Below are 27929 nucleotides of genomic sequence, written 5' to 3' on the forward strand. Positions count from 1 at the left end.
TTGAACTGGTACCTCTGTGAAGGAGGGAATGCTTTGGCTAGCATATAGAAGGCTTGTCTGTGATATGTGCCTTATGTTTCCCCTGTTGGAACTGTTACCTATAAATATGCGTGTATCTATATAAAGTATATATTTTAGACCAGAAATTTGAAGATGAGATTTCCATGTAGCAAAGAGTATCTTACTAGGGGGCTGGGAGAAAGGTACTTTCTTTTCATTACAGCACTGCCCACCCAATACCAACTCCCTAATCTAAAGATGGTCCTGCGACAGAGATTTGAAGCTGGGCTTTCAGTATCTTAAACTAGCTTCCTCTAAGCTTAAGGCGGTTTGGGATATGAAAGCATGACTGAAAGGAATGTCGCATCTGGCTCTCTCTTTCTCATGGTGGCTGTAAAATTTTTAAATTATGTTGATTTATTTCATGTGTGAAGTGAGAGCTACTTCATAATCTTGAAAATTTTGCAGACAGGATAGCAAAACTGATTCCTGTCCAACTGTTCCCACTGTGTGATGGCGAATATACAGACAATACTTGTCCTCGTAAAGTTTTAAGATAGCTTTACTGAATGTTTATTTTTTCCCTTCCTCCAGATTTGTCACGAAACAGGCTGTCAGAGCTTCCAGCAGAAACATGTCACTTTGTCTCCCTTGAGAGTCTTAATTTGTACCAGAACTGCATTCGATACATCCCAGAGGCTGTTTTGAACCTACAATCTCTAACATTTTTAAATATCAGGTAATAATTGTCTTAGCAATTTTGCTTTAGTATTAGTAGTGTAGGTTTATAAATTTTGATGCATCCATAAATAAAGCTAACATGGTGTGTAATCATCACATTGTTGTATTGTGTGTCATTGAATCAAAGTAACCTGAACCGGTCTTACCCACTTAAGTGAGTCAGGGAACATCAGGATTAAGCAGCAGTTTGTAGAAGTGGAATATGAAGAAGAAAACTAATTCCAATTTAAAGGACTCGCAAAATAAATTCCAGTAGTTTTCATGTGGAATACAGGCATGCAGACTGAAAGAAGAGGATAGAGCTTTTAGATAGTCTTTACAATTCATCTCTGAGCAGCTGAATGAGGCTTATGCAAATTTCCTTTACCTTCACTGTACTGGTGGCTTTTAAAGATCTTTCTCAAGCATTAACGCTTCTCTGCCAGCATTAAAAGCTAATGGCTGCAGCTTAGCCTGTTGATGAAATTCAACTTGAAATTTAACTGTGTACAGCATCCTCCATTTGTAGAAGGTGTTTTAAGAGGTGTGGAAAGTTCCTCGCCACAAATTGGCAGTGATATCAATCAAGAAAAACTTCAGGCTGTTTCCTTCTGGTGTTACACTTTTGCCAATTTAGCATGCTTATGTTTCTTTATTTTCTTTTTTTATTGGTGGTGAGAATTGTAGGAATAGGTTATGAATCAGGTATGATTTTCCTACTACTGTGATAGCTAGTAAGTGCAGCCCAGTTGTTATCCTTTTAAAAGCTGCTGTTGGTTCATCTACTGCTCAGAACTTTTTTTTTTTCTTTGAATAGTAGGGAAATCTGGGTTTCAAGCATGAAAAATACAGTAGCATATTTTGGTAAATGTCAACATCTGATCAAAGCTTTAGTTAAGATCCTAGTAACTTTCCTCCTAATTCTTCAGTCACTGCTCCTTTCTATGTTTTACTTTTAAAGGGAATCTTTCTCTTTTACAATCCTTTGTCATCCTGCCTGATTCTCATCTGAGGTTACGGTCCAGTCATATGACCTCATATTTCCTTTAATAGTAGTTTATTATGACATGTCCAAGACTGGATTTTGGAATAGTGAAACTATCAAGATTCTCGATCCACATGACTTACTGAATATTTAAGGTATATTTCTAACTGAGTAAGTAATGACTTTATGTGGCATTTTGTATGTGCTGACTTGCAGTACTACTAATGAGAAAGGCTTTTGCACTCTGTTCAAATGTACTCATTTGTGACAGAGGGCAGCCAGTTATCAGAAGCACCTGAAAGAGCACAAAAATATCCTATTCCCCAGCACTGAGTTTGAAAGCATCTGATCAAGCTTGGTACTTGACATTCACAGTTTGTTCACATGTAACTAGATAAAGCAAATAATGAAGAAAGACTTTGTGGAACTACTTTTATAGTAATTATATAAAAACTGAGTTGACCATCTACATGGACTGTGCTTTTTGTATGTGTCTTTCATTGCATTAAGATGTGAGGTGATTTCTCATTAGAGTTCTGATTATTTTGTTTTCTTTCTGTCCAAAAAGTCGAAACCAGCTTTCAACATTGCCAGTACACCTCTGCAGTCTACCACTAAAGGTTTTGATAGCAAGTAATAATAAGTTGGTTTCAATACCTGAAGAAATTGGACAGCTCAGACAGCTGACAGAGCTTGTGAGTATACGGTTATTTTTTAACTATTACTATTCAGTCTTCAATTTTTGATTGATGTATTTAATAGGTTTGGAGGTGCTTCAGAAGAAATTATTTCTTAAACTGATCAAAATAATGCTGTAATTAGGATGCTGTCTGGGCATGTGCAAGACCAACATCCTCTTCCTCATTCTGCTGAAGACACTGTGGTTGTAAACCAGTGACTTGTATGCAATAGCAAGTTACTTAAACCTACTCATAGCCTAAGGAAGATTTCTATCTGCCATGGTATCTCCATGTCTTTGTATAGAAGTGTTAGAAAAGAGTTTGAAATACTCTGAGATTTTAAAAAGTGTTTATGGGAGGGAAAGATGCCTTGCATTGGACAGCAAATGATCCATGTCAATTTAACAAATCTTTCCTATTTTTTAAAGGAAGGCTGGATGGAATTAGAGCTGTTGGTGCATTTGTTTCTGGCAAAAAGCTTTTATGTAGCAAGTTGTGCTGTCTGAAATGATGTGGAGTAACTTGAATGAAATAACTTGAAATAAACACGTACATTGAATGCTTAATCTTTTAAAACTTTTGTTTCCCCATGTATTTAAAATGAGAATAATGCTTCATATCAGCAATTAGATTTAATGAATATAAGGATCTGAGTTGTTATATAAATAGTTGTCTTTTTCTTTCTGTCCCCAAATAAAGCACTACCTATTTTAGTTAACAGAGGCTTACCAGTCAGTGGTGGTAATGTCTAATGCTAAGGCATTCTTTACTCTTGCTTTGTAGGATGTGAGCTGTAACGAAATACAGACAATACCTCCACAGATTGGCAATTTGGAATCCTTGCGGGACCTAAATGTCAGAAGAAATAATTTGGTGCGTTTACCTGAAGGTGAGATAAAGGCTGTCAGTTATAACAGCAGAAACTAAGCACTTTTTTATTTTCAGTGGCTTTTTTCTTGCCTGAGAGCTAGAACCGGCATACTTACTGATTTTGTAAAACACATATTTTTATACTCTTGCTTTTAAATCTGCTGAATTGTGTTTATTTTCTATCTCCAGAGCTTGCCGAGTTGCCTTTGATTCGATTAGACTTCTCCTGCAATAAAATAACAACAATACCAGTTTGTTATAGGAACCTCAGACATCTGCAGACCATCATGTTAGAGAACAACCCTCTCCAGTCACCCCCTGCACAGGTAACCTGCAGCTAGGAATTCAGATAACCAGTTCAACTAAAAAGAGCAGAATGAAGTTAAAAGCTGAAGGATATTACATTACAAACTTTACGTAAGAACAAGAGGACTCAAAATAAACTGTATTGTCTAAAAAGTGTTAAATATATAGCACAGCTTGAAAAATCCCTTTTTCTTCTGTTACTGTACTGTATTAGTAGTATCACCTATGGGATATTACTAAGAATTCCACTGTTAACATTGTACTAATGTTAGCTAAGATTTCTGCTTTCAGTGTAGGAGGTAGGAAGCTCTGTTAGACAAGACTGATTTTGTGCCACTTAAATGTCAGAATTTTGACTGAGGCCTCAGTGCTTACTGTGTACTAGTTCACTTTGCAGCAGAGTGCTCAAATTGGCCATTGAGCTAGAAACTGCAATATGATTAGTGACTCATTTGATTTTTAATGTGGGTATATAAGCCCTTGAGTATTACAGGTTCTACTGTGAGCTGCTGCTGCCGAATCAAGAGTGGCACTTGCTAAGACCTGTAGTTTCAGTAGGGTTTTGCCTCCCTTTTGAAAGCAAAGACAACGGTTACTGGCTTCATTCACCTTAAATTTGAGCTGCTTTGGCAGTTTGCCACTGCCATTCAAAGCTGGCATGGGTGGGATGAATCTGTTCTGATGCCAAGAGTGTAAATTCTAGTGCTTGTAAATACTTGTGTCTTGTGTGCATGATGAAATTTCAGTATCCAGCTGACAAAGTTGCATGCAGACCAGGTGTACTTGGAGGACAGCTTCCATTTGTCTATCATGGGTATCCCATCATGCTCCACTATAGCTGTTTCTCTAAAATGCAGTGAGGTTAGACAAAAAGATGTATTAGTTGACATAAATGTGCTCATTTATTTCTGAAATGTCTGTAGAGTACTTTGAAAATATATTGTCAACATATACTTACATAATTTTAATTTTTTTTTAAAGATCTGTATAAAAGGAAAAATTCACATATTTAAATACCTGAACATAGAAGCATGCAAGATAGCTCCAGACTTGCCTGATTATGATAGGAGACCCATGGGATTTGGATCTTGGTAAGTTTGGCACAATCCAAGTTCCTAGTTTTGATGACATTCAAGAAAATTTTATCAGGCATCTGAGTTTTTAAAAAAAGTAGATCCAAGAATTGTTCTTTGGTAAGTGCATTGATGCAGGTGTCTTTGAAGAATATCACTTGTGTTTTCTCATGGTGCATTCTAACAAGGTAGCACTATAAAAGAACTGAGAAGCAGTTTGGAAGAATACCTGAGCAATATAATATGAAAGGCAGCGTTCGAGTTGATAATACAGTAAGAAGAGAGTGTTGGTATCTTCATAGTAGAAGGGGCGTGCTCTCATGTTGTTAACATGTGTGCTCAATTTAGAAGATCTTACTATTTTCCACATAATTACTAAAGTATATCCCTGCTGTTATTTTTAACCTTTTGTACAGAATTTTATAACTGCTGTGCACAAACCGCAGGTGTAAATGCTGATCTCCACCCTATTAGTAAGCTGTTATTTTTGGCAAGCTTTCACTTGGCACTATTGCTTAGCATTGTAACACAAATATTGGAACAGTCAGCCATATCAGCTGCTCAATTAAGATGTCTAGAGAAAAGCAGGAGTTAGGATTTATTTCTCTTACATGATATAGAAGAGAGTCAGTGAAGTATGAAACTAAATATATGTAAAAATTACCTCAGTCATCTTGGAAGGTGATAATAAGGTGTGGAGGAATAAGTTAAAGGATGCATCGCTGTCCTAGCGGCAGTAAAACACAAATCCAAGGACCTCAATATGTCACTGTGAGTCAGATTTGTGACGAAGAATTTGCATGAGGGACTGACAGAGTGATTCTTCATCAGCACCAAATGTCTTAAATTATATTTCTAGAGGTCAACATATGAGCATTTTATGAGTGTTCCTCAGTTTCCTAGCGTATAAGCTGTTGCAGAAGGCTTCTGCATAATACTGGAGATATTGCCCTGTTACTGAAAAGAAAAGGCTCTAATTGATAAACTGTCATGATCTGCTTATCTCTAGCATAGTTTAATTTTTTAAGGGCAATTCCAACAAAATCAGTGGGTTATGTGTTTAGTGGTTTATTGCTGCCTGTAGTTGTATGTCACTGTGGGAGTTTTCATTAATTGCTTTTGTGAAACGAGAAGAGTTAATGTATTTCAGTCATAGCTTGGAATTATGAATGTAAAAACAAGTGCAGAACTGGTTGAGAATGCTTCCTCTAGAGTTGCTTTCAGATTCAGCTGTATGAAATGACTTCAGCTGGCTTTCCTTTAACTGTATTTCCATCCCCAAGAGGAGATAAGAGTTGGTGATTGCATTATTTGTTTGTTACCATGCTGTTCAGGGCATTTAGTGTTGCAGGTGATTCCTCCTATCCTATCTTCATGTACCTATGAAAGAACTTTCCATGGATCAGGGTACATGTTAGAAGAAAATGGTAGAATGATCTAGTGGAAGAGAGTTTCCCAAATTATTATACTCTTCTGGAACTTGGGATGAGAGAAATAAAAGCATTCAACTACAATATAGTTTGTATTTCCAGGCAAGGCACAAGAGCTTTGTTTATTATCGTCAAAGGTGATGGACAGAAATAAGGTATCAGTCAATACACATAGACTTTGTTGCTGTTTTGTCTGTCAAGCTAAGTGAAATACCATGGAGGTTAAGAATCTGAACCTGACTGGTAGAGATTCTTAAAGTTTAAAGACGTTTGAGTTGTGCAGTCAGTTCACTCTTGATCAAACTTTTTTTTAGTAACAAAGCTGTTAATACTGCTAATAAAACAAAATATTCTGAAACATCATGGCAGAAAGTGTGTTTTGGAGGTTCTAGTGCAGCTAATTATTTGTTTTAGCCTTGTCACATTATATCAGACTGACTTAGCAAAGTAAATCTTGTATGTTACAGTCCTTTTCTAAGCATAAGCTCCGTGAAATACATCTTGCAGCAAGTTTTGATCTGCTGCAACCAGTCTCATTTGCAACATTGAAGTTCAGAGCAGGTCAGGTTGGTGCTGGAGTGAATGTGGTGGAGAGGAGGCAGAACTGTCGAAGCTGTGTAGCAATTCCTTTGGTACTGAGACAGACTGGTGTAGTCTGGAGTTAGAAGGTTTTAAATACGAAGTGCTCATACACAAACCAGTGTAGCATATATTCTGGGACTTGGGCAACTACTCTTTCTTACAGGAGTTAATTATGTGTTTCACTGTGGCTTTGGAGCTGTGTTTTAGTCTTTGAAATGTTGGCAAGTCTTTCCTTTGGCTGTTGGTCTTAGCAGACATTTAGCTTCTTTTCCCTTGATTTTGAGCTGCATGTAGCTTCCTGGGTAAGTTGTAGTTGCCCCAAGATACTTTGATCCATCTAAATGCTTAATTGTTGTTCCTTGTAACTTGTTGGTCAGGGAGGAATAAAAAACTGAAGTCTCAGCTGATTTCAGGATGGTTGCTGTACGATTATAATAGTGTAAAGCATGCAGCATTGAATAGGTTTTTTTAGATGTGAGAGTTGGGGAGACAGAAAGCAGCTTTCATGTTAAAAAGGAGGAGAGTCCTGAACAGTGGTTATGAATTTTTGAGCTTCCAGATAACCTTAGTGTTAGATGTATAGCTTTTCAAAAGCTATAACTGAAAAAGAAGGCTAAAAGAAGAAATTTGTGGCAATATACTTCTCTGTTTTAGAGATGTAGCCAAATAGTAATTTTGATGCTCTTCAATTCAGAATAATTGTTTGACTTAGAACAGTGTTCTCAGGAGATTCTGAAAATGTTGGTGCATTTAAAATAAAATTATATTGCAGCTGGATTTTTCTTTTCTGTGGCCATTTTTTTAAATCCAGTATTTAAATACTGTTAACTGTTAGCATAAGTATGGTTCTGTTGTCAGTGATTGAAGTTAATAGTTCTTTAACTGCACTGGGCAATTTCATGGTCTTTCTTTTTTCTTCCTCACCCTAAAGAAGGGAGTTGTTTTCCCTTTCCCCTTATGTCTTGCTAGGGATTTATTATGCAGATGATCTTTCTGTTCGAATACAGGGGCCATAAAAGTGGAACGCTTTTGAGTTAATCAAAACTCCACGCAGATACAAGGGCTTGTCTTTTGGTGTACATTTGCAGAATCTAGATCTGCATAGAAGCAGACGTATGGCATAACGTTTCTCGTCTGTAGCCCTCCATCCCTTCCCTTAGCTTTTTGCTGGTTTACGTCTATCTGAAGATTAAAATAGCCGACGATAATGTCACTGTCCTACAATGTCCCATGCACACACATGATGCTGCATTAATAATAATAATACTAGTAATTTGAAAATAAGTATTTCCTGAAAGAGGGATTTTAGAGGGAGCAACAACTTGAGAGCAATACGAGTGAGAAAATGACCTGTAATTTAGTTATGATGGGGTGAAGCAATTAGCTTCCTGAAATTCATTCTTCCTTGTGTATTATGTAGTAATTACTGCTGCAGTTCTCCCTGGGGCATCGAGTGCCAGCAGGACAGTTGCGCCATTGTGAAATGCCATCTGCAGTGGATCAGACAAGTCCCATTGTCTCTTTCACTGCAGTTATCTGCAGCATTTGCCAGACTTGACATCTGTGATGGCTGTACTGCTGAATTATGTAGTTTCTGAGCCCAGAAATTTAGGGAAGAACTGTATGGCTGTTTGACTATGTGTATTGTAACAGTAGGCACATGTCTAATGCCTTTGTCTAGACATGCCATTGACAAAGTTAGGCTTTGCAGATAAAACTGTACTTCTATATTTTTTGTATTATGAAGTATTTGAAATACTGTCCAGCTTAATGCACAGTTTCTTAGGTAGGTAATTGTGATACAGAAGATAGTTATAGAATACATTCTGTGTACTTTGGTGTAGAAGCATATTCTGATATACCTGTATTTTTAGTAATCTTGCATGGATTTGTCCTTACTTATGGAAAAATTTGTGGGACAATATTTTTCAACCAAAACATGAGAAGTGGAAAATGAATGTTTGACTTGTTGAACAGTGAAATGAGAGAATACTTTAAAGTTTTCTTTGCCATAATTTCTGCATGGGAAATGTGTGAAGTATGGATATATACTTTGGATCAGGTTAGCTCTTAAAATGCTAGGCAGTGGCAGGTGGACAGCTGACCGATGAGTATGTTTGTAGTTGTAAGCATGTGCCTCTTGCCCTATGTGTCAAATGCAGCATGGTGCTTTCTAATATGTTGAGCTTGTGAACATGCTGCAATTGTGCTTGGTAGTTTATCCTGCTTTTGTTCTGTAATAGCTGAGAAGCTTTTGATGGTGTTTATATTACAGTAACTAAAACTGTGTGTTTGACAGCCATGAGGAACTCTATTCCAGCCGGCCGTATGGAGCACTTGATTCTGGTTTCAATAGTGTGGACAGCGGAGACAAAAGATGGTCAGGGAATGAAGTAAGTGTTGCAGCTTTATATTTGTTGAGTGAGTATTGTACAGGAAGGAGAAGTAATGAGTATACATCTGGAAGCATATTCAGTAGGTAACATGTATATGCTAGTGTGCAGGTTGCCTTGAGCCAAAATTATTGTTGTTTTATTGGAGAAAAACAAGCTTAATTTTATATATGAGACGGACACAAAGTTGGAAATAATAAGAGAAATGTGTAAAACGGTGCATGACAGGTGAATTTACTGGAACATAAAAGATGAGAAAAAGGGGGTTCCTCATTCTAAAAAAAGACACTTCTAACTATCATATTACAATGTTGAGTCAACTACAATTACTCTGAGTAGTTGTTTCAATAAAACAAATCTGAACATGAAAATTAAGTTTCAAAAATGATGGAAATTTCATCTTCTTTCTTTGTAGCTTGTTTCAGATGTTAAAAATAAAATCTGTTTGTCGTTTAGAAGCAGGGATCTCTTAGCAAGGAGACTGTCTCAATTATTGTTCCAAGGAAGAAGCTCCCTTTTCCTCTTGGGACAGCTAGAGAAGGCAGTAGCCAAGACCTAAAGTGTCCCAGTGAGCTATACTCCATACACATGCTTGCACTCCTAGCTTGGTTTTTGAGAGGGTTCTATGAGTTTCTATGCTGGGATGTTTTCAAGCAGTTGCAGATATTGCAAACAAAACTGTAGGCAAGTTTGGTTTTTTTTTTAAGAAAGCTTAAATATATGTTTTTAAAAACAATACTGTGTAGCTGTATTTTGCTTTAAGTGTTTTGTAGGTGCAAAACAGGACAGTTGAAGTAAAAACACAAATCAAGTGTTCATAGCTTATAAGATGATGTTTCTGAAGAAAAGTGTTTCTTGACTTCACTGTGTGTTTTCTAAAGCCAACAGATGAGTTCTCAGATCTCCCTTTACGTGTGGCAGAGATCACTAAAGAACAGAGGCTGCGAAGAGAAAGTCAGTATCAAGAAAACCGAGGAAGCACAGTTGTAACTAATGGTGGAGGTAAACAGTGATCCTTGTCTAACAGTATTTATTGTCATCATTATTAAAGTTCTGGAATATTTGCTATAAATAGTAGGTTGTCTAAAGAGGAAAAAGAGAAATATCTAGGTGGAATTACACAAAAACACAGTTGTGTAAACAGTGTAAAACACTGTTGTATTAAGGATGTTACAAGGCAAAATCAAATAGCATCAGGATTAGGATTATCTGGGAAACTGTCAGCTTCTGCATATGTGCTATGTTCAAGCCTCCAAATGCTTCAAACAATGTTTTGGAATCTTGAATTTCAGTGCATGGAGTTTTGCTGCTTGAGCTACTGGGGAAAATTTACAGCAGCAGTAAATTGTCAGTGCTCTTGCTGACTGCTGTCGGAACAAGATGAGCAATTTTGTCAGGAAATTTCATATTTCCAAGTAACAACAGTGCCTCGTTCATCACTCTTTGGTTTTAATCAAAACATGCAGTCCATCTAGGAGGGACAGGTATTTGTGAATGACATTGGTTTTTTGCACCTTCTGAATTAGTTGTCCTGCTGTCTTACAGTAGCACCCTCATATTTGTTCAGGAGGTGATAGCACTTCCCATGTTTCTTGATCTCTGCGGTCCTTCTCAATTTTAACTTCCAATAATCTGTTGCTACCACTGGCTCACACTTCAGTCCTCTTCTTGTTTGTATGTCCCAATTTTAGCATTCTTTCAGGTTTGTTTTTTTTCAGTTATTCCCTCTTCTTCCTTTTTTCTTTTTTTTTTTTTTTTGCAGTACTGATTATTAAATCTCATCCCCATATACTTTTTTTTTTCTTTCTCAGCTGCTCCATGTTTTCCATTTCCCCTAATGGCTCCAGTTCATATTCCCTATCCAAGTCTCACTCTTACCAGTTAGTTTTAATCTTCTGTGCCCAACTCCCACTTTTTCTTCCGTCTTCTCTCCTCATCCCTCTCTTCATCTGTTGCCATCTTCTTTTCTTGGTCTTACTCTTCTCTGACACAATATTTTGTTTTCTTTGCCACCTTCTAGAAATATCTGAAACTTTTTGTTGACTCACACTCTTTTACACATTACAAAAAAAATCAGTTCAAACAGTTAAATTCTGGCAAAGTTAGAAGAATTTAAGACATGGTGTTATGGGAAGCTGTGGGCAGTCTTAATAACAGGTAGTGCTGCCAGCTACACCTCTAAGACTAACTTTATTTTGTTCTTTGGGTTTTGTACACCAGGGATTTCAGAATGCCTTACTAGTCTTTGAGATGGAGCACGGTCAGTTCATGAGTAGGAGTATCTGAGAGGGGCACAAGCCATAGCATGTGGCCGTCAGTGATTCAGGAGACCCTTTCCAATGTTGTGTTCCTAACACAGACGCTAATGTCTTTCACTCTACTGTATTATTATTATTGAAGTTTAATAAGCAAGGATGGAAAGAAGGGGGGTTTTGTTTTGATTTTGTTTTTTTTTAAGATTTGGAACTGAGATGCAGATTCAACGAAGCCAAAGTATATAGGAATGCTGTTTTGGATAGTTCTAGTAGCAGAGGAGGTGGCTTTGGCAGTAACAGTTGCTAGATTGTGTGGTGAGGCAAAGAGAAGTCTGTTTTAGACAAGCAGGAAAGGGCGGGTGAGTAGAAAAAGAATGTCTGCAAGAGCATCTGGAGCAAGTTTGGAGAGAGTTTTAAGAAGAAGAAAGCTCTAGTGCTCAGAAAGGGAGCTTATGGTTGCCCCTGCATCCCCAGCACAGTATTTTGCACCAAGGTAGTTTGCTTAATGTCATGACTCTGAGTCCTGGGCAGAATGTGTAAAAGCAGTGACAAGTTAAAAAATTGCCCTACATAATATCACCCACAGAAGGGGAAATCAATGCTAGCCAAACTGTGATGTTTCTTGCTCTCATTTCAGTGGTTCCTAATTTCTTTTTTCATTCCACTTTTAAAAATAAAACTGCAGATGCTTTTATATAGTTTTACAGAAAGAAACAACCCCCCTCTAATGTCCTTTGTTATTTCCACATACACTTTTTATATTTATTGCAGTTGCATCCAGATAACGTGGACATGCAGACCTCTGTTTTGTTGTTGTATAATAAAAATAGTAGAAGTATTTGTCATATCCATTCTAATTTTTCTGACAGAGATGAATTAGAACCAAGAGAAATTATTCAAAATGTATACAAGTCATTGTACAGTCTTGGTGTTAGTTGATAGATTTTGATAGATAGTTTTTTGTATTAAAAAAAAAAAATCACAGTATGTACTTTACTTTTTCAGTCACTGCAAAAGTATCTGCAGCCAGCAGATTAAGACTATGTGCTTCATACATGTTTCTCATTGCTTTTTAAAAACCATTACTTCTATCATTATTTCAAAATCTGATGTTTAACAAATGTTACTGGGCCAGGCAAAATTCAAGAGCTTTCATGCTGAGCTTTCCCAGATGGAAGAAAAACAGTAGGGCCTTAGTTGCTGACATTGCTTTTGTGTTGGTTTTTTCCTCTCCTGTTGGTTATCTAATTATGGGTGTTTTCTTTGTGTATGTGTGTCAAGTGGAACATGATCTCGATCAGATCGACTATATTGATAGCTGTGCCACAGAAGAGGAGGAGGAAGAGGTGAGGCAACCCAAGTGCATGGACTCAGACAGCCTCAGCTCACAATTCGTGGCATATATTGACCAGCGGCGAATCTCTAATGAGGTGGTGCTTTTATGTAAATTAGATAAATTCATATACCCCAGGAAAGCCTTTGTGATGGTGTCAATGCTTCTTGCCCTCAGAGGTTTTCTTTGTTTAAAAAAAAAAAAAAATTAAATCTGATCTGGGGGAAGAGCCCAGTGTTGTGCTTTGTGGAAGGTCAGAGCTGGAGTGTTAAGCTGCTCCCAAGTGCCGTTTGGGATGTGTGGAGTAAGTCTAACGCAGCCACACTGTTTTCCTGTCGTGTGGGTTCTTGCAGCTTGTTCTTTAGGCATACGTGAAGTAAATGTTTTTTCCAAAGGAGTGCTCTTTTCAGAAAACACTGAAGTTAATGTTCCAAGTGGTAATTGGTGATACCTAGAAAATTGTTCACCAGTACGTGGTAGTACTGAATATATACCAGCTTTCTCAAGGGGAAAATGTTGATTGTTATCAGCATAAAGATTTAGTACAGGAATTTTGCAACTCCATTAATTTGGCTGTTCATATTGATTATAAGTTATTTACCAGGAAACTCACTGTCTTGAGTAACCATTTGAAGTTTAGACTAACTTAAATATTCAGACTTTTCAGAAAGCATACTATTTACAGCAAACAATTTCTTTCTTACTGTTAAGCAAGGCTTGAACCACAGGTACAGGCTTGGATATGTATGTAGTTACCTTTCTGAATGAAAAACATCATCCGTAGTTTCAGCTAAACCTGACACAAAATTGTTCTCAGTCAGTAATAAGTATACAGTTAAATGAACAATAAGTAAAATTATTGCTGAACAGATTAGAAAGTTCTCCAGACAGCTTTTTACAAGTGTCTAGAAACAGATGTGAGTAGCTGTGGACATTGCCCTGTTTTCTCCTCTCACAGAAAAAAGGAAGGGGGAAAAAAAAAGGGGGGGACGGGACGGGGGACTAGCCTCTCTATTCTTTCTTCCAAACAAGTCTAAACAGTATCTTTTTCATTTTTGTACTTGAGTATCTTTCTGTTTGAGCTGCTATGTAGTACTTTGCACTGGAATGCTGCATTTTAGAAATCTCAGTTAACAGTAACTGCCATGTAATTTCTGAGAGTCAGGATGTGTGCACCCATTTCCCTGCAAACATATGGATGAAGTTTTTTTCCACATTTTTTTTTACATCATTCACAATATACTATTCTAATAGTAGCTGCTTTAATTGATTGCTTACTGTATCCAAATGATATCTGTTTGAATTAAGCCTAAGGTGTTCTCATTCATCCCATGTTTTACTTTCTTAGTCCCTCTGTGACCTGTCTTTAAGGGCATCATAAGAGAGCATCAGTTATTTTATCCTGTATTTCTGAAAGTCCAGACTGCATCGCTGTACACTTGTATATACATTCTTTGGAGCTTAACTCTACATTTCTTCTGTGTGACATTAATTATTTTTTACCTACATTTACTTCTCTGCATGATTCTTACTAGTGGAGGTTTTTAAATGCCTAAATTTATCAGTAGGCATATTTAATCTTGAAACTAAAGTTTCTTTAAATTGCAGGAAAAAATAAAAGTGAGCTTGCCTAGTTGGAAACTAACATCCCTGAGTTGTGTTTTGTGGTTCTTCGTCAGATATTTTGAATACCAGTAGTTACAAATGTTGCTCTACAAAGAGATTCTTTGACATTAATGTCCAGTATTCTGAAGAAGTTGATAACCGTCTTCTGTGTTATTTTGCTTAGGGCTCACCAGTAAAGCCTATATCCATCAGAGAATTTCAGAGAACAGAGGATACAAGACGATATTTACATCAAAACAGGTAAGAATATGTGGTAACAGTAATTTTATCCAAAGTTTCATGATGAATGAAGAACGCATATTTACTGAATGTGTTTAGAAAAATGACATTATTTTCTGTTGCTTCACCAGAAATGTGCATGATACTTTATAAGTTATTGCTCTAGATCAGTGCATTCTAACAATGGCAGTGACCAAAAGGCTTGGCTTTAAATCGGTTGGTTAAAGAAATCTGCCAAATTAAAGTGTATACATTTAAACTGATTTAATATCTGCTTCTCATTATTTAATTTATAACTTGATTAAATAGTTTACTTAAGCTATATTACATAAAGGACAGAAGGGATGAACGTACTGTGGGTTTAGGGGAAGCATAAATAGAGTCACAATGGAGTATCTGATGTGCTATGAGGTCACATTTTGTTGGACTCTTGGTACCTGTAGTACTGTGTGGGTTTAGTTTGATTTACAGTGTGCTTTTCTGTGACATAATCATAAGCTGCCATCAGGGGAAGAAGAGATAAAATGGGAGTCAATGCTGAACAGGTTGCTTAGTTGAAGGAAGTAGACTTTTTGAATTATGTCCATACTCTCTAGTGATTGCTTGGCTTATTGGAGGGAATGCTTGTCCATAAAATAGAGGTCAGAGTTGAACAGAATACAAATGAGGTGGTTAGGTTTGAGAAGAGATTTTTGGGTCTCTAGTTAAGAAGATAAGCAAATATATATCTTCTTGCTAGTGGACCTAAAATCAGAATTCATAGAGCCTTTAATATGCCATTGAAGCATTTCAGTATTCTGTGGAGTGAAAGTGAATGTGCAACCAGCTCTATTGTACCAGGAATGTTAGGGAAAAAAAGAGACAACTGCTAGCCATAAGTATGTCATTATTTATGCTGTCAGTAGAAATTAATTTTTTATTTATTTCTAAAATTGTATTGAAAGAGAAAATTAAGAATAGTGTGTACATTTTTCCAGAGTTATGGCAACATTTTAGTAGGCATTTTGAAATGTGCAGTAAATGTGCAGGTACAGTAGCTGTACTGATATAAAGGAGGGTAACTCCTTCAGTATATATTAGCATTCTTTATCCTGTAGTGTCTATAGGTAAGGCATAAAATAATACAGCAATCTGACGTGTTCTCCCCAAATCAGTGCTCTCGGTCTGAAAGACTGATTTGTTTGTTTGTTTTTCTATTTGAACATTTGTGGTGAACAAGGAAATAGTTAGACTTTACAGACACTGGATTTGGTGACATATCTGACGGAAAGAAGACAAGAGAAGGCTAGTTAGCCAGGAGAGAGCTGCTGTTTACATAGACAGATTTTAATGATAAAAGAAGTTGTAGTTCACTAGGGTATCCAGTGTTTTTAAAATTTCACTTAAGGGTGGCAGTGGATCTTCATGCGGAAGTAGTTAAACAATGATCTAAATGAATTGCAGCTTATTCCTGTTATGCTGCAGCAGAGTAAAACTCTTAACAAGGCACTAAAAACAGATCATATTGTTGTTGCCTTCAAAATTGTGGAAAAACAGCCATATGACAATGAGTAATTTTTTATATTTTAAACTTGTATTGGTGAAATATTTCATTTGTGGCAACCACAAGCTGTAAACTGCTTCCACAATAATTCTGTGTAAAATGCCTTGGCAGGCAGCCTCGTGTTTTTCTTCAGCGTGCTGGAGCCATTGAAACTCTTGGACTTGGATGTAATGCAGATTTCATCTCAAGAGTACTTAACATTAGTTGATTCAATTCAGTAAATACAGTTTTGTGCCTCTGGACAGACTGTGGTGCATTCCTGGTGCAACAGAGCTGTGTGTACTCTGGTCTGAATGCGCTTTCTTGACACTCAGTTGAACCTAGTCCTATCTGTTCAAAACAGCACAGTCATGGATTTGTGCATGTGCATCAGTGCTAATTTAAGTAACAGAGGAGACCTGTAGCATATGGGTCTTCCACATCTCTTAAGCTTCTCCGTGCAGAGTAGCTAATAAGTCTACACACAGGCAGCATGACTGACATTGTTTGAAAATGCATTGGAAACTGTCTCTCTATTCATTCCATAGTTGTCCCAGGAGTGAGGGTTGCAGTCTTAGGCTGTCAAGAGCAAGCTACTTCTGTTTCCATCAACTAACTTTCTAGGAAGCAACATGGCAGGGAACATACTGTAGATTGTGGACCCTGTGAATTGTTTCAGTGCTAGCAGCTGCCTTCTAGCAAAGAACTGACTGCAAAATTTATCTTTTAGTGTTGATATAATGGGTTATATTAGATCAGTTATTATCTTGTGACTTTGATGTCTTGTATCACTGACAGTTAGAAAGTCATCACTTGATTGGTGAAGTGAGCAGATTTGTTCTGAAAATTTCGGAGGATGCTAATGTTTAAAAAGAATTCTGTTCTTTCCAGAGCAGAATAAGGGCTGCAATAACCAGAACATAGTCTTAAGAGAGAGATTCCATCTTTGTGTATTTTGAAGTCATTGTTAAGCAAGTTACATTTATTTGATTATGAACTGCAGTAGTTGTGATCTGACTTGGTATCACAGCGTGATTTCTTTAGTCATCCTAAATTTCATCTTTGTAGTTATCTGAAGCTAACTGTCTAGACAATTACTCTTACAAAACTAGCTGTAATCTGGAAAAGAATTAGTCTGACAGTAGTTTATATGCATCAGTGCCCAATCCCCCTTCCACTTGGTGTTTACCCGCAGGGATACTGATGAATTACGAAGACCGGAAACTCTAAATTTGATGCAGGACAGAGAGCGTCACCAAGTACTAAGGAGTTATGTGGACAGGACAGAGAGGTAGGGAAAAGAAACACGTAGTTTCTACTTACCATTTTTTTCCCCTCCCTAAATAATGGTAGTAGCCAGTTGCTCCCCTAAATGAGGATCATCTGAAAAGTTCCTGGATTGGTTACTTAATCAGCTCTTAGAGAGTGGATATAAGGTACTGGGTATCTCAGTGTAATAGACCAGATGTACAATCTCATTGGTACGTCTTGACCTGTAGAAAAATTTTATCACAATTCAGGAGAAGAGATAGAAATGACTGCACAAAATCTGTCGTGCGCAATGAGTTAAATCATTATCACAGCAGTTGGTCTAACAGCTTTGCTTACTAAGCAGTTACTCTTCTGGTTTGATGAGATACTTGTGTGTTGCTGACAACTCATGTGTGAGAGTGTGTTTAAGATAAAAAGTATACTTACTCTCTGTTTTTTCCATTTGTCAGACCCCTGGCTGATTCACCTTACTTCCTCTCTCTGTCAAGTCACCACAGTCAGGTAACACTTTTATTCTTTTGGATGAGTTTGATGCAAAACCAAACTTAGTTAACCATGAGACATGGACTGTTTCTCCATAACCCATCTGTTTCACCCTCTAGCTCTGTTTTTACAGCCTGGTGCACTGTTTTGTTCCAGGTGCCTAATACAGATCCGGAGTTGCACCGCAGGCACGTAGAGCGTACCCGTCGGGAGGCCCAGCTAGCAGCGCTTCAGTACGAGGAGGAGAGGATGAGAACAAAACAGATCCAGAGAGAAGCTGTCCTTGACTTTGTTAAGGTGCCTCCTTTTACTACCCACTTGATACTTTATCTTTTCTGAATCCCTTAATAAAAATTAGTTGCCAAGACCATTAATACTTGTACGTTGCACTCTTGTGCATGCATGGCACTTTTATAAAGAAAGAGGAGAAATAGCATGTAATTCCACTCCATGTTGGTGCTGTAGAAAACTAGAACTGGAGAAAACTAGAACTGGGGAGAAAGATGGAAGAGATTTACGCAAAATATGATTGTTATAAGGAATTGTTTTTACATAGTCTGCCTCATTCTCTCAATTTTTCATTTGCATAGATGTGACAAGGTTGGGATAAGAAAGAAGGGGTCTTTATTTGAGAAGGCATAGAGGCAATTTAATTTTGAAGACAGGCAAATGTGACAGAGAAGAAATCAGTCATACACACAAGAAGATAATGTTGCTTGATCTATTTTGGTATTTTATGATGCATAATAAGTTACCTCCAGGCAAAGCATGGGTGCAATTTTATGGTACATCAGATACTCCATGGACACTGTGTCTTCACTTTCTCTTTCACTGCAGTCAATGTGAAGTAGTCTGCTGCTTGACATGCAAACTTGTTTATATGCTAGTTATCTTAAATTTATTTTACTGTTTACTGCTCTGGTGACCTACCCAAATCTCACCATCACAAATTTAGTAAATGTTACAGTTAATATTTTGGGCTTAGGGTGGTCTGCAGAGAGAAAAAGAATGTTATATTCCATTTATGTAACACATAAAGTTAGTTTAGAAAAACGTTTTTAGCTGCCTGAAACTAGGCTTTTCATCAGCACCAACTATCTCAGGCCCTGACAATGTTTTATAGAAAAGCTGCTTTTATTAAAGATTCAGCTCGGTCTTTCTGTTACAGACTTTAGATATTTAGGATGCATTTTTTTTTCATTAATGAGCCTTTTGCGGTATTTGTTTTTGTTTTTCTTCTGTTGCTTTTGGTATTCATGCATACTTTATTCTCAGCAATTAAATTCCTCCCTTGGGTTATATTTTGGGGTTTTTATGCATCTTTAATATGCAAAAGCAATTTGGGTGTTTTGTTTTTGTGTGGAATAAAGGCTGGTTTTTTATTAGTAATAGCAGTGAAGTTTCAGCTCAGTGGAAACTTGACATTTCCCCAATATATGTTTTATTTAAAAATTAAGACTTCTTGTGTTTTAAAACACTTCTAAATCATGCTGGTTTGTTCTGAGCTTTTGTTTCTCTGTCACATTGTTTTAAATTGGTCTTTCATTTTGCTTTTTTCTCTATAGCAAAAAGCATCCTTAAGTCCTCAGAAGCAAAGTCCTCTGGATAGCGAGGTAAGAGTCCGGTAAGAGTATTACTAGGGATGTCAGCACCTGAATTCTTAGCTCTCTCCATCAGAGATATCCTGATTATGGAGAACTCTTCAGGACTGGGCTATAGCATATTTTTTTTCACACTTATTATTAAGCCTTGGGTTGGGGTGTTTTTGTTTATGGGACCAGTCTAATATTTTCTTCTGTTCATGTAGATTGCCTGTCCAAGTGTGGTGTTTTGTTGTTTCTTGTATGTTTTCTATGTTCTATGCCAAAAATACATTTCATATTCCATTTTAAGATGCTCCTTGCGAGCAGTACAGTTTAGTTTCTAAGAGGAGTATTCAGACAAGTTATTGTGTTGCAGTCATCCTTCGTTGATCAGTTTTCTTCCCGTTTCCTGTCATTAGATCACCAGTTACCCCAGTAAGATTAAAGATTAAGCAGTAGAATTTTGAGGGCTATCAGAAAAAGAAATAAATACATTTTTAAAAAGTTTTATTCTAGTGTAGTTTTATAATCAAAACCAGTAAGTCAGTAGGGAACACAAATCATATAAGGCTCAGTCTGCTAGAATATACAGAGCTGAGCCAATGACATCTGTTCACTTTCTGCATCAGATTTCTGCATAGTAATAGCTAGCTCTTCCACTGCTTGCCATCCCCACTTTCCTCCAGGGGGATATAAATCACTTGACAGTGTTAATCAGATCAAAACTTTTAATAATATAATGAATATAAATAGTTTTTGAGGAACATTTTCCAACTAACTATTTTTTGTTTGAAAATTACCGAAACATGGGGTAATTAAAATAGTTTTTCCTCCTTTTCCTTCTTAATGCTCTTTTGTTCTTAATTTATTCTTTTTAAAGGTCCTTTGTTCTACTGCAGTAAGAACTGTGAATACATAGTTGTCTGTATTTGCTTGAGACAACACAGAAAGCAGAATAATTGATTCCTTAAGTAATACAAATACACTATAATTCATGGGTCATGTGGCTGTATATTCCTACACAGTTATATATACAGATTTTTTTTTTAAAAAAGCTTCACAATGCTATATACAAGCAGGACGTGTTCCAAAATTTCTGTCTGTTCACATACCATGTGTTTCTGACATTCCATGTGTTTCTGACGTTACTCCATCTCTCCCACCTCCCAGTGTCCCTTTCCATCCAGAAGGTCTCAGCATACTGATGATAGTGCCTTGTTAGTGGTAAGATCCTGCACGTAATGGCCTTTGTATGTGGCAGATTCTAGAGCATAGAAATAACAACATGTTGTGATTGTCTCAGATTAGACCAACTATTTTAGAGCTAATCTAAATAGCATAAAACATGAGCATCTTTGAAAAGTGGCTTAGCTATGTACTTTAATAGCATGAATATGTTGATACTTGTACTGTCAATCATTTGTTAATAATATGCTGATGTTTTTCCACAAAACAATTAAAGCTTATATTTTGCTGAGAGCAGAAGAAAATTACTTATAGTAAAGAACAACTTCTAAAATTCAAAATTCACCTGAATTCTCCTGGTTTGATTCCTTCTCCATTTATCTTGCTTCCTAATTGATGTGCTGTTCAGCATCAAGTAAGCAATTTTAGTGCTTCATGTACAGCCTTCTACTTTAATTTGTTTGCATCATGCACATGGTGGTTAGAAATACTTATTATCTTGCTACCTATATCATAGCACAGGGAAAAACTGCTCTACATTTGAATGCTACAAATCATTAAATATTCCTCATACCTTTTTATTGTTTATCAACGAAGATGTCTTAAAAATAATCTGTTTTGAACACTTAGCAGAAATAAAAACATTTATGTACGTACTTCATGTTTTATGCTATTTCTTCCTTTATGGCATTTTAGTGATGTAGCATAATTAAACAATATAATTAATGCTATAATCCATGTCTGTAAAAGAAAAATACACCCGATTTGCCTGCTGTTGCATGACTGCATGCCTGGGATTTATTTTCTTAATTCATGTGCTTCCATTATTTGCCTAAATTTTCCTTAGGCAGGGCTCTCAGAATATCTCTCTCCAGAACATGCTGGTCAAGATATTTACTGTCTCTTTATTAAGACTTTTTGGTTTTCCTGCTTTCACATGGCTAGCACTGTGTGGGGGAAAAAGAAAGCTCATAGTATTAAAGAGGGATTTAGTTGTGATCATGCATGTGCCTATTTAGAGAAATCACAATCAATTAGCATATAAAAATGTGCTTTCATATTTAGATAAGGAACAGGAGAGCAGCAGTGGTTTGGGTTAAGGGTTGATATTCTGTTGTTGTGAATTCAGCTTTGGAATGTATTTTAAAGATACCTTTAAAGACCCCATTTCGATTAAATTGTGTGATTCCATGACTTTTGTTGTAAATTGATATATAGAATTTTATGTTATGTGACTTGGAATTTTCAGAAATTACTTTGAAACTGGATTCCATTGCTGCTTGTTTCCTTTGTGTCTTTAACTGAGTTACATCCTTGCACTTCACAAAAAAGTGGACAGGCTGGTAGGGAGAGATTGAATTAGATTTGAAAGCAATCATTTCTGTATTCATTTTTCGTTTGATTCCTTGCTCTTTTCAGCAGCACTAAACTATAATAGTATATGAAATACTGTGTTTTCTGAGCTGCTGAAGTATGATCTGCAACTCTGTTTTGTAGTGGAAATACACACTGTGTCTAATGATGACATATGCCAGGGCAGCTGCTTCTGGCAATTACTGTAACTGGAACATTAAGCCGAGGCTAGCTGATGAATTTGTAGCATTTTTGTTTCCACAAATGCATTTTATGTGGTAAAAACTTGTTCAACAACATGACAATGTTCATTAGTTTGCTTATATAAAAAAAAGAAGTCTATCACAAGAGTTGAAATTACTTTTACCTTTTTATTTATAGTCTATTGCATTTCATTTGACGTTTTCCCTGTCCTTATGGATTTTAAATTTAGTGACCTCTAATTTCTCCAACAAAGTACAGAGGCATTTTATATCAAAATTCTATTCACTAATGGCAGTTTTCAGTAAACATTTTCCATTTACATAGTTTCCCCTCTGTCTTTTCCCCTCTCTGCATAAAGACTGCATGCAGTAATGTAAACTTTACTTTACAAAACTTTTGGACATTGAAACTTGTAGACAGGTTAGTTTAGGGAGGAAAAAAAAATGTTAGTTTTCCACTGGTTGTTCTAGCTTTATGGTGTGGGAATAACACTTTGTGGCAAAAGAAGAGAATATTACATAGAGGTATAGTAAAAGATCTTTTGTTCAGCATTTCCCTCATTACATCAGAGCTCTCTAAACTGAGCAGCTGCTTTTCTTTTGCTCCAAACAATGTTTTCAGCTCAGATGTAAGGAAAAGATTAAAAAAGTAATAAGTCTACTATGTAGTTAGAAAGCAAGTGAGCTTTCTTTTATTTTACTACTTCTGGTATTGTTACTGCTTTAACAAAAATTTTCTTAAAACCAAAATTTCAATTGTGAATATCCTTTTTTTAGATCTTACATCATGGTTCTTTTGGTCTTCTCTTTGTTGTCTTTTATCACTAATTAAAATGTATTCACGTTGCACAGGTTACTCTGTTTTCTTCCGTTCTAAAATTCTAAAAAGTTTCAGGACAGTCTGTTTGAACTCACAAAATGACTACCCATGCTTTCTATGAATATTAACAGTTCAGTTTAGTTGTATGTTCCTTTCGCATACCTGTGATTTGAAGTGAAACTTGGCTGTAGTACTTCATTGCACACTGTGATGGATTTCTTTCTGTTGACTTGTAATAGCCAGACTAACTAAAATGTTGCTGAAGAAATGTAATCACTAGCCTCTTCGAGAAAATGTGCTATATACCTCGAAGTTTTATATTAGTCATATCCCGCTTGCTATTCTCACAAGGGTAGTCCCATTCATTACAATTGAGATTACTTGTTGAGATAGTATCAAGGCTTCAGATTTGGCTGATGATTTCAGCTTTTAGTGTTTATAAATCTCATTTTTCCCCAAATACCTTCTTGTTTTCTCTCATACGGTCCCTTTCAAGGTGAGTACTGTGGAAGGGAAAAAAAACCCAAACCATCCTCTCAAACTGCTGCTCAGTTTCTGTGTTGTGAAGCTCCTGAAACACTTGATAAGCATCAGGCAGCTGGTGTGACCACTTCCTTTCGTAACCTTTGTGTCATTGCTGCCTTGTGCTCCCTTCGTTACGTTGTGTTTTCTTGTTGTGGTCTCAAACATGGCCTGAGGCCACTTTCTTACTGTTAGCACATGGGATGTCTGAAATATTTTAAGTTAAGGCTTTTAGGCATCAGTGTGTTACAAATAATAATGGTATGGGTAAAGTAAGCAGGACTTGAATTATGATAACTTGTACCGTGGAGTTTTCTCTCAGACCGTCGGCATTCATTTCTGTATTCAAATGTTTAATAGTTAAATTCCCTTAAAATATCCTTATTTGGTTCTTGCAGAGTTCTGGTTGGGCTCTGCTTTGGCAGTCCGTGTATCTACAGCTGTTTCTGGCGCAGGGAGATTTCTCTGACTTCAGTGCTAGACCTAGAGGCCAAGTGCAGCTTGTGCAGCAGAGTGTTCTAAGTCTGAATTGCAGCATCCTGGTTCCTTTTGTGTTGTGGCTACCTTTTCTTACAGTTGTTCTTTGCCTCACTTCTTCCTTTCTTCCCTCTCTTTCTTTCTTTGCTGTCTCTGACAGAATGGCTTTGAGCCTCTCTTTGTGTTTGAGATTGACAGTAACACCAATACCATTAAAAGGCGGCCAGGGACTCGCAAACAGGTGAAGCGCATGCAGTGTGTTGCTGTTGTGATTGTCCTACCCTGTGGTGTGCCGTATTCCCCTTCCCTTCACACTGCTGGGTGCGTGGATTGTGACAACTTCTTGTTAGTCTGCGTCACGGTTGTCTTGCTCTTTTCATTCAGGAATAAAGAGTTATGTTAATGTTACAGAGCACCTACTTCAGTTTTAATTTACTGTTGTCATATACTAGCTAATGTTTTGCTTAAGTCAAGTGATATTATGAAATTTAAAAAAAAAAAAAAGAAACCCACGATTTTTGCTCTGCACTGCTGCAGAGGAAGAGGCTGTCTTGAGGTTCAGCTGTTAAGTCTGCATAGGGCCTAAAGATGTTTGTATTTAAGGCTTGCCCTAAGTATAACCTCTCCTTCAAGTCCTTCCTGGCTGTAATGTTCTGAAGTGGCAGAATAGTTGCAAATCATTTTAAATACTAATACTGCCAAGTGTGTCATTCACATCTGTATAGAGTTTCTAGCTGTCATTTGGTGTTCTTTCCTGTGCTGAACTGCCACTTTGCTATTTGAATGCTGATCAGAAAGTATAGATTCATTCTTGAGCTATTCAGTCCTCAAATGTTAACATTTTGATTGTGCTTTCAATAAGACACAGAATTTGGTCTTCTAGATCCACCTGTCAGTGGCAGATTGTCAGGCTGGAGCTCCTGTTCTGTGAACGTGAAAAGTTATCTATTTGGTTCATTTTGATATTGGTTATAGTTGAAATTTGGCTGCACTTTATTTGTGACAATACTGTAAATCTTCATGCTGACATCTTCCCCGAGAGCTAGATTCCACCTACGGAATCTTACTTACTTTTGTGTGTCATTCAGAAGGATCAGCATTAGGTGTTTGTGGCAGACACAAAGTGTATATTCTTGAGCCTGTTAGACGTGAGTTTCTCTGATTTTACAAAATTGATAGGAAAATCACTTACCAAAAATGCATAACATACTTGAAACATTAAAAGGAAAGCCATTTATTTTGAATAGTGGCTCAGAATGAGCTGTTGTAGCATAAAGTTTCCTTTTGTCTGATGGCATAGGTGCTACATTCAGTGTTGCTAAAGAAGCTTTTACCTCACTTATTGTTCTTAGTTCTGCTTTTGATGTCACTGTGTTGTGTGTAAAAGAAACCTCAGACCTCCCAGGCTTATTAGCCAAAAAGTTCAGGAGGGTAAGAAGGCTTTAACTGTAGTTCTGCACGTATGTAAATGTTGCCTGTTGAGTTTTTCTGGGAATGTGATCATGATCACCTCTTCCTTTTTAACTTGTCTACTACATTCCACCCTTGCGCATGACCCGTCAGCCATTTGCTAACACTGCTACTGCCTTCTCTTTCTTTCTGCATTCAGTCATTGTCAGGGTTGAATCAAGAAAGCTGTGCTACTACCCTGCCTAATGCCTCTACCTTCAGTCCTGTCAAGGTATCTCTTGCTATTATCATTCACCAGTAAAGCCAACAAAAAACTCTTGGATCCACACATCTGTTTTAACAGGTGTTAGTCTGTCAGCTTCTAATCAAAAGTTCAGGTAGGGTATGAATCCGATTTACCTGATTAAACTGTAGTAGATATTACCTCATCTTAGCTTTAGGCTGTGTGTACAGGAGGCCTAAGCTATAAAAACATGGTAACCAGTCCCTGCTCCGAGGGGTTCTTGGTTGTCTTTGATGTTGCTTTTTCTGTACAAGATTATTTACTCTTGACCAGGTTGAGTTCATCAAAAGTACTCTTGTGTTCTTTACCAGCTTACTTTTGAATACAGATATCCTATATTTCTTTCTCTTCTGTGGAAACTGCTACACTGAATGCATTCATCACAAGAAATCATTAGTCTGTGCAAGCAGTGTGTTACACTGGGAAGAATGATGTTCAGTAAATAGCAGCTTTACATTAGCAAAGGTGTCGAAGAGGTGTATCCTTATTGGTGCTGCTGTAATCCAAGTTCTTTACGTTATTTAATAATCTGTTTTTCTCTGTCCCCTTTGCAAAGAATACTTTGAAAGTTTTGGGTGGAAGGAAGAGTAAACAAATATCTGCTATTGCAGAGTCAGTGCTATTTCATCATTCCTTTTCCTCAGAAAAACAGCAATTGTGTCATTTCTGCAAAATAAAAAAAACTGCATCACTTTCTGCAGACATGAGACTTGGGGCACAACGTACTGGTTTTTTTTTCACATTTCTGCTGTTTTTCTGAAACACGTTTAAATCGATGGAGCCTTTTTTAAAGCACAGCAAATTAAAATGTAGGAATAGCTTTTCCAGATTAGGACCATTTATACTCTTCTGCTCTTTTGTCCGCAGAGTGAAGACAGATCTACCATCTCCCCCGGCTCACCTACCACTCAGACAGGTAACAGGGAAAGGAAGAAAAATTTCTGAAAAATAAGATGAAAATGCTTGCTTGCTTCTTTGTACTATGAAAAGAAGGGAGCATATGTTCCCATCTCTGTATGTGGCACTGCTGTGTTTGAGAATTTACCCAGTTATTTGGGTCCCCTTAGAAACACATGAGCAAAGAGACAACAGGGGTGAAGCATGTCCTCAGGCAGATCGTAGGGTTTGGCTGGTTTAGGCCTTCAAACAGGCTTTGGCACACAGATGCATTGAGCAACAGTCAGAACAGTTGTTGGAATTGGTATGTGGAATGTGCTTTGCATGCGAGTGTCCTTGGAAGTGCCTCTTCCTGCTCTGTGCTTTTATCATGCATGGCTGTAATTTATGTTGTCATTATTATATTAAAATTTTTGGTTTGTTCTTTTTAATTACCACATTGCTGAACCCATTTCCTATTTAAACTCTAACCGTTTCCTTCTTCCTCCTTTCCTTTCCTGTGCCTTTCCACAATTGTTTAGTCCACCTTTCCCCTCCATATCCTGGCCATGCAGCCCCGCCTTCCTATAGAAACCCTTCCCAGCGACCTGAGAGTTTCCTTTTCCGAGCAGCTGTCAGGGATGAAGCAAACAAAGGTAGGTTATATAGCTCAGAAATTAGCTAGTTTTGCTACGTTATATTAACATCTGCATTACCTAGGGTTTTGCACTGTTCTGTTACTACAGGTCATTATCATCAAACTACTTTTAGGGTTCCATTTGTAGACACATGGTATTAAATACTTCGTGAATAAGCAATTTTTTATTTAGAGCCGTCAGATATTCTTTCGTCATATTCGTGGAAATGTGGGAATTTGTTCTTCTTGCTCTGTGTTTACAACTAGAGAGATACCAAGGAAATGCCACAAAAGCCTTCAGCAACTCATGAAGGCAGCTTGATACAGTCTACATTGCACAGTAGCACATAACAAAATGGCAATTTCTGTAGAAAGAATGAACTGTTTCAACATATTCCATCCAGCAAAATTTGTCCTCCTTTGTGAATGATCAATATCCAACAGAAAGAATCTAAACAGAAAGGAAAATGTGTTAAAGAACACCTCATTTAGATTAGTAAATCTTTAGTTTGATTAATAACAAATGAAAGAAACAGATTTGTGAAAAGGAATGCACTGTACCCATTCTGGAACCTTGTGTGTGCACATATAGTACAGCAGTGAAGGACAATCAGCCAAACTGTGCTTAGTGATTTTCTTTCCTTCATGCTGCTTTTTTAGCTGTTACTTCATCTTCTACCCGTGCCTTGTCTCCTGCTAATGATTCTGCAGACCCTCGAGTAAGACAAAACTCCAAACAGCGAGAGGAGGAGCTGGAGCTAATAGAGCAGCTCCGTAAGGTAAGTGCTGCCAGGAGCCAGTATGTGACATCTTAGTAAATGTATTGCATGC

The 27929-nt window shown here is 37.1% G+C and overlaps 1 protein-coding gene across 1 annotated transcript in view; it reads left to right on the top strand.

The window, feature by feature from the left end:
- Nucleotides 1-594: 594 nt before the first annotated feature.
- Nucleotides 595-27929, top strand: part of LRCH3 (leucine-rich repeats and calponin homology (CH) domain containing 3) — a gene marked incomplete at its 5' end in the record, with an annotated part of 36820 nt that continues 9485 nt past the window's right edge. Inside the window, 17 exons of the mRNA XM_010285684.1 lie at nt 595-739; nt 2274-2400; nt 3169-3274; nt 3445-3581; nt 4543-4652; nt 8946-9039; nt 9921-10041; nt 12576-12724; nt 14417-14493; nt 17716-17767; nt 17906-18046; nt 19315-19362; nt 20503-20556; nt 25502-25573; nt 26453-26501; nt 27004-27117; nt 27759-27877. Of these exons, the coding sequence (XP_010283986.1) occupies nt 595-739; nt 2274-2400; nt 3169-3274; nt 3445-3581; nt 4543-4652; nt 8946-9039; nt 9921-10041; nt 12576-12724; nt 14417-14493; nt 17716-17767; nt 17906-18046; nt 19315-19362; nt 20503-20556; nt 25502-25573; nt 26453-26501; nt 27004-27117; nt 27759-27877 (1715 nt within the window). The remainder of the gene's footprint in view (nt 740-2273; nt 2401-3168; nt 3275-3444; nt 3582-4542; nt 4653-8945; nt 9040-9920; nt 10042-12575; nt 12725-14416; nt 14494-17715; nt 17768-17905; nt 18047-19314; nt 19363-20502; nt 20557-25501; nt 25574-26452; nt 26502-27003; nt 27118-27758; nt 27878-27929) is intronic.

This window comes from Phaethon lepturus, unplaced genomic scaffold (genome assembly GCF_000687285.1).
Source record: "Phaethon lepturus isolate BGI_N335 unplaced genomic scaffold, ASM68728v1 scaffold53554, whole genome shotgun sequence".
Classification (NCBI taxonomy): Eukaryota; Metazoa; Chordata; class Aves; order Phaethontiformes; family Phaethontidae; genus Phaethon; species Phaethon lepturus.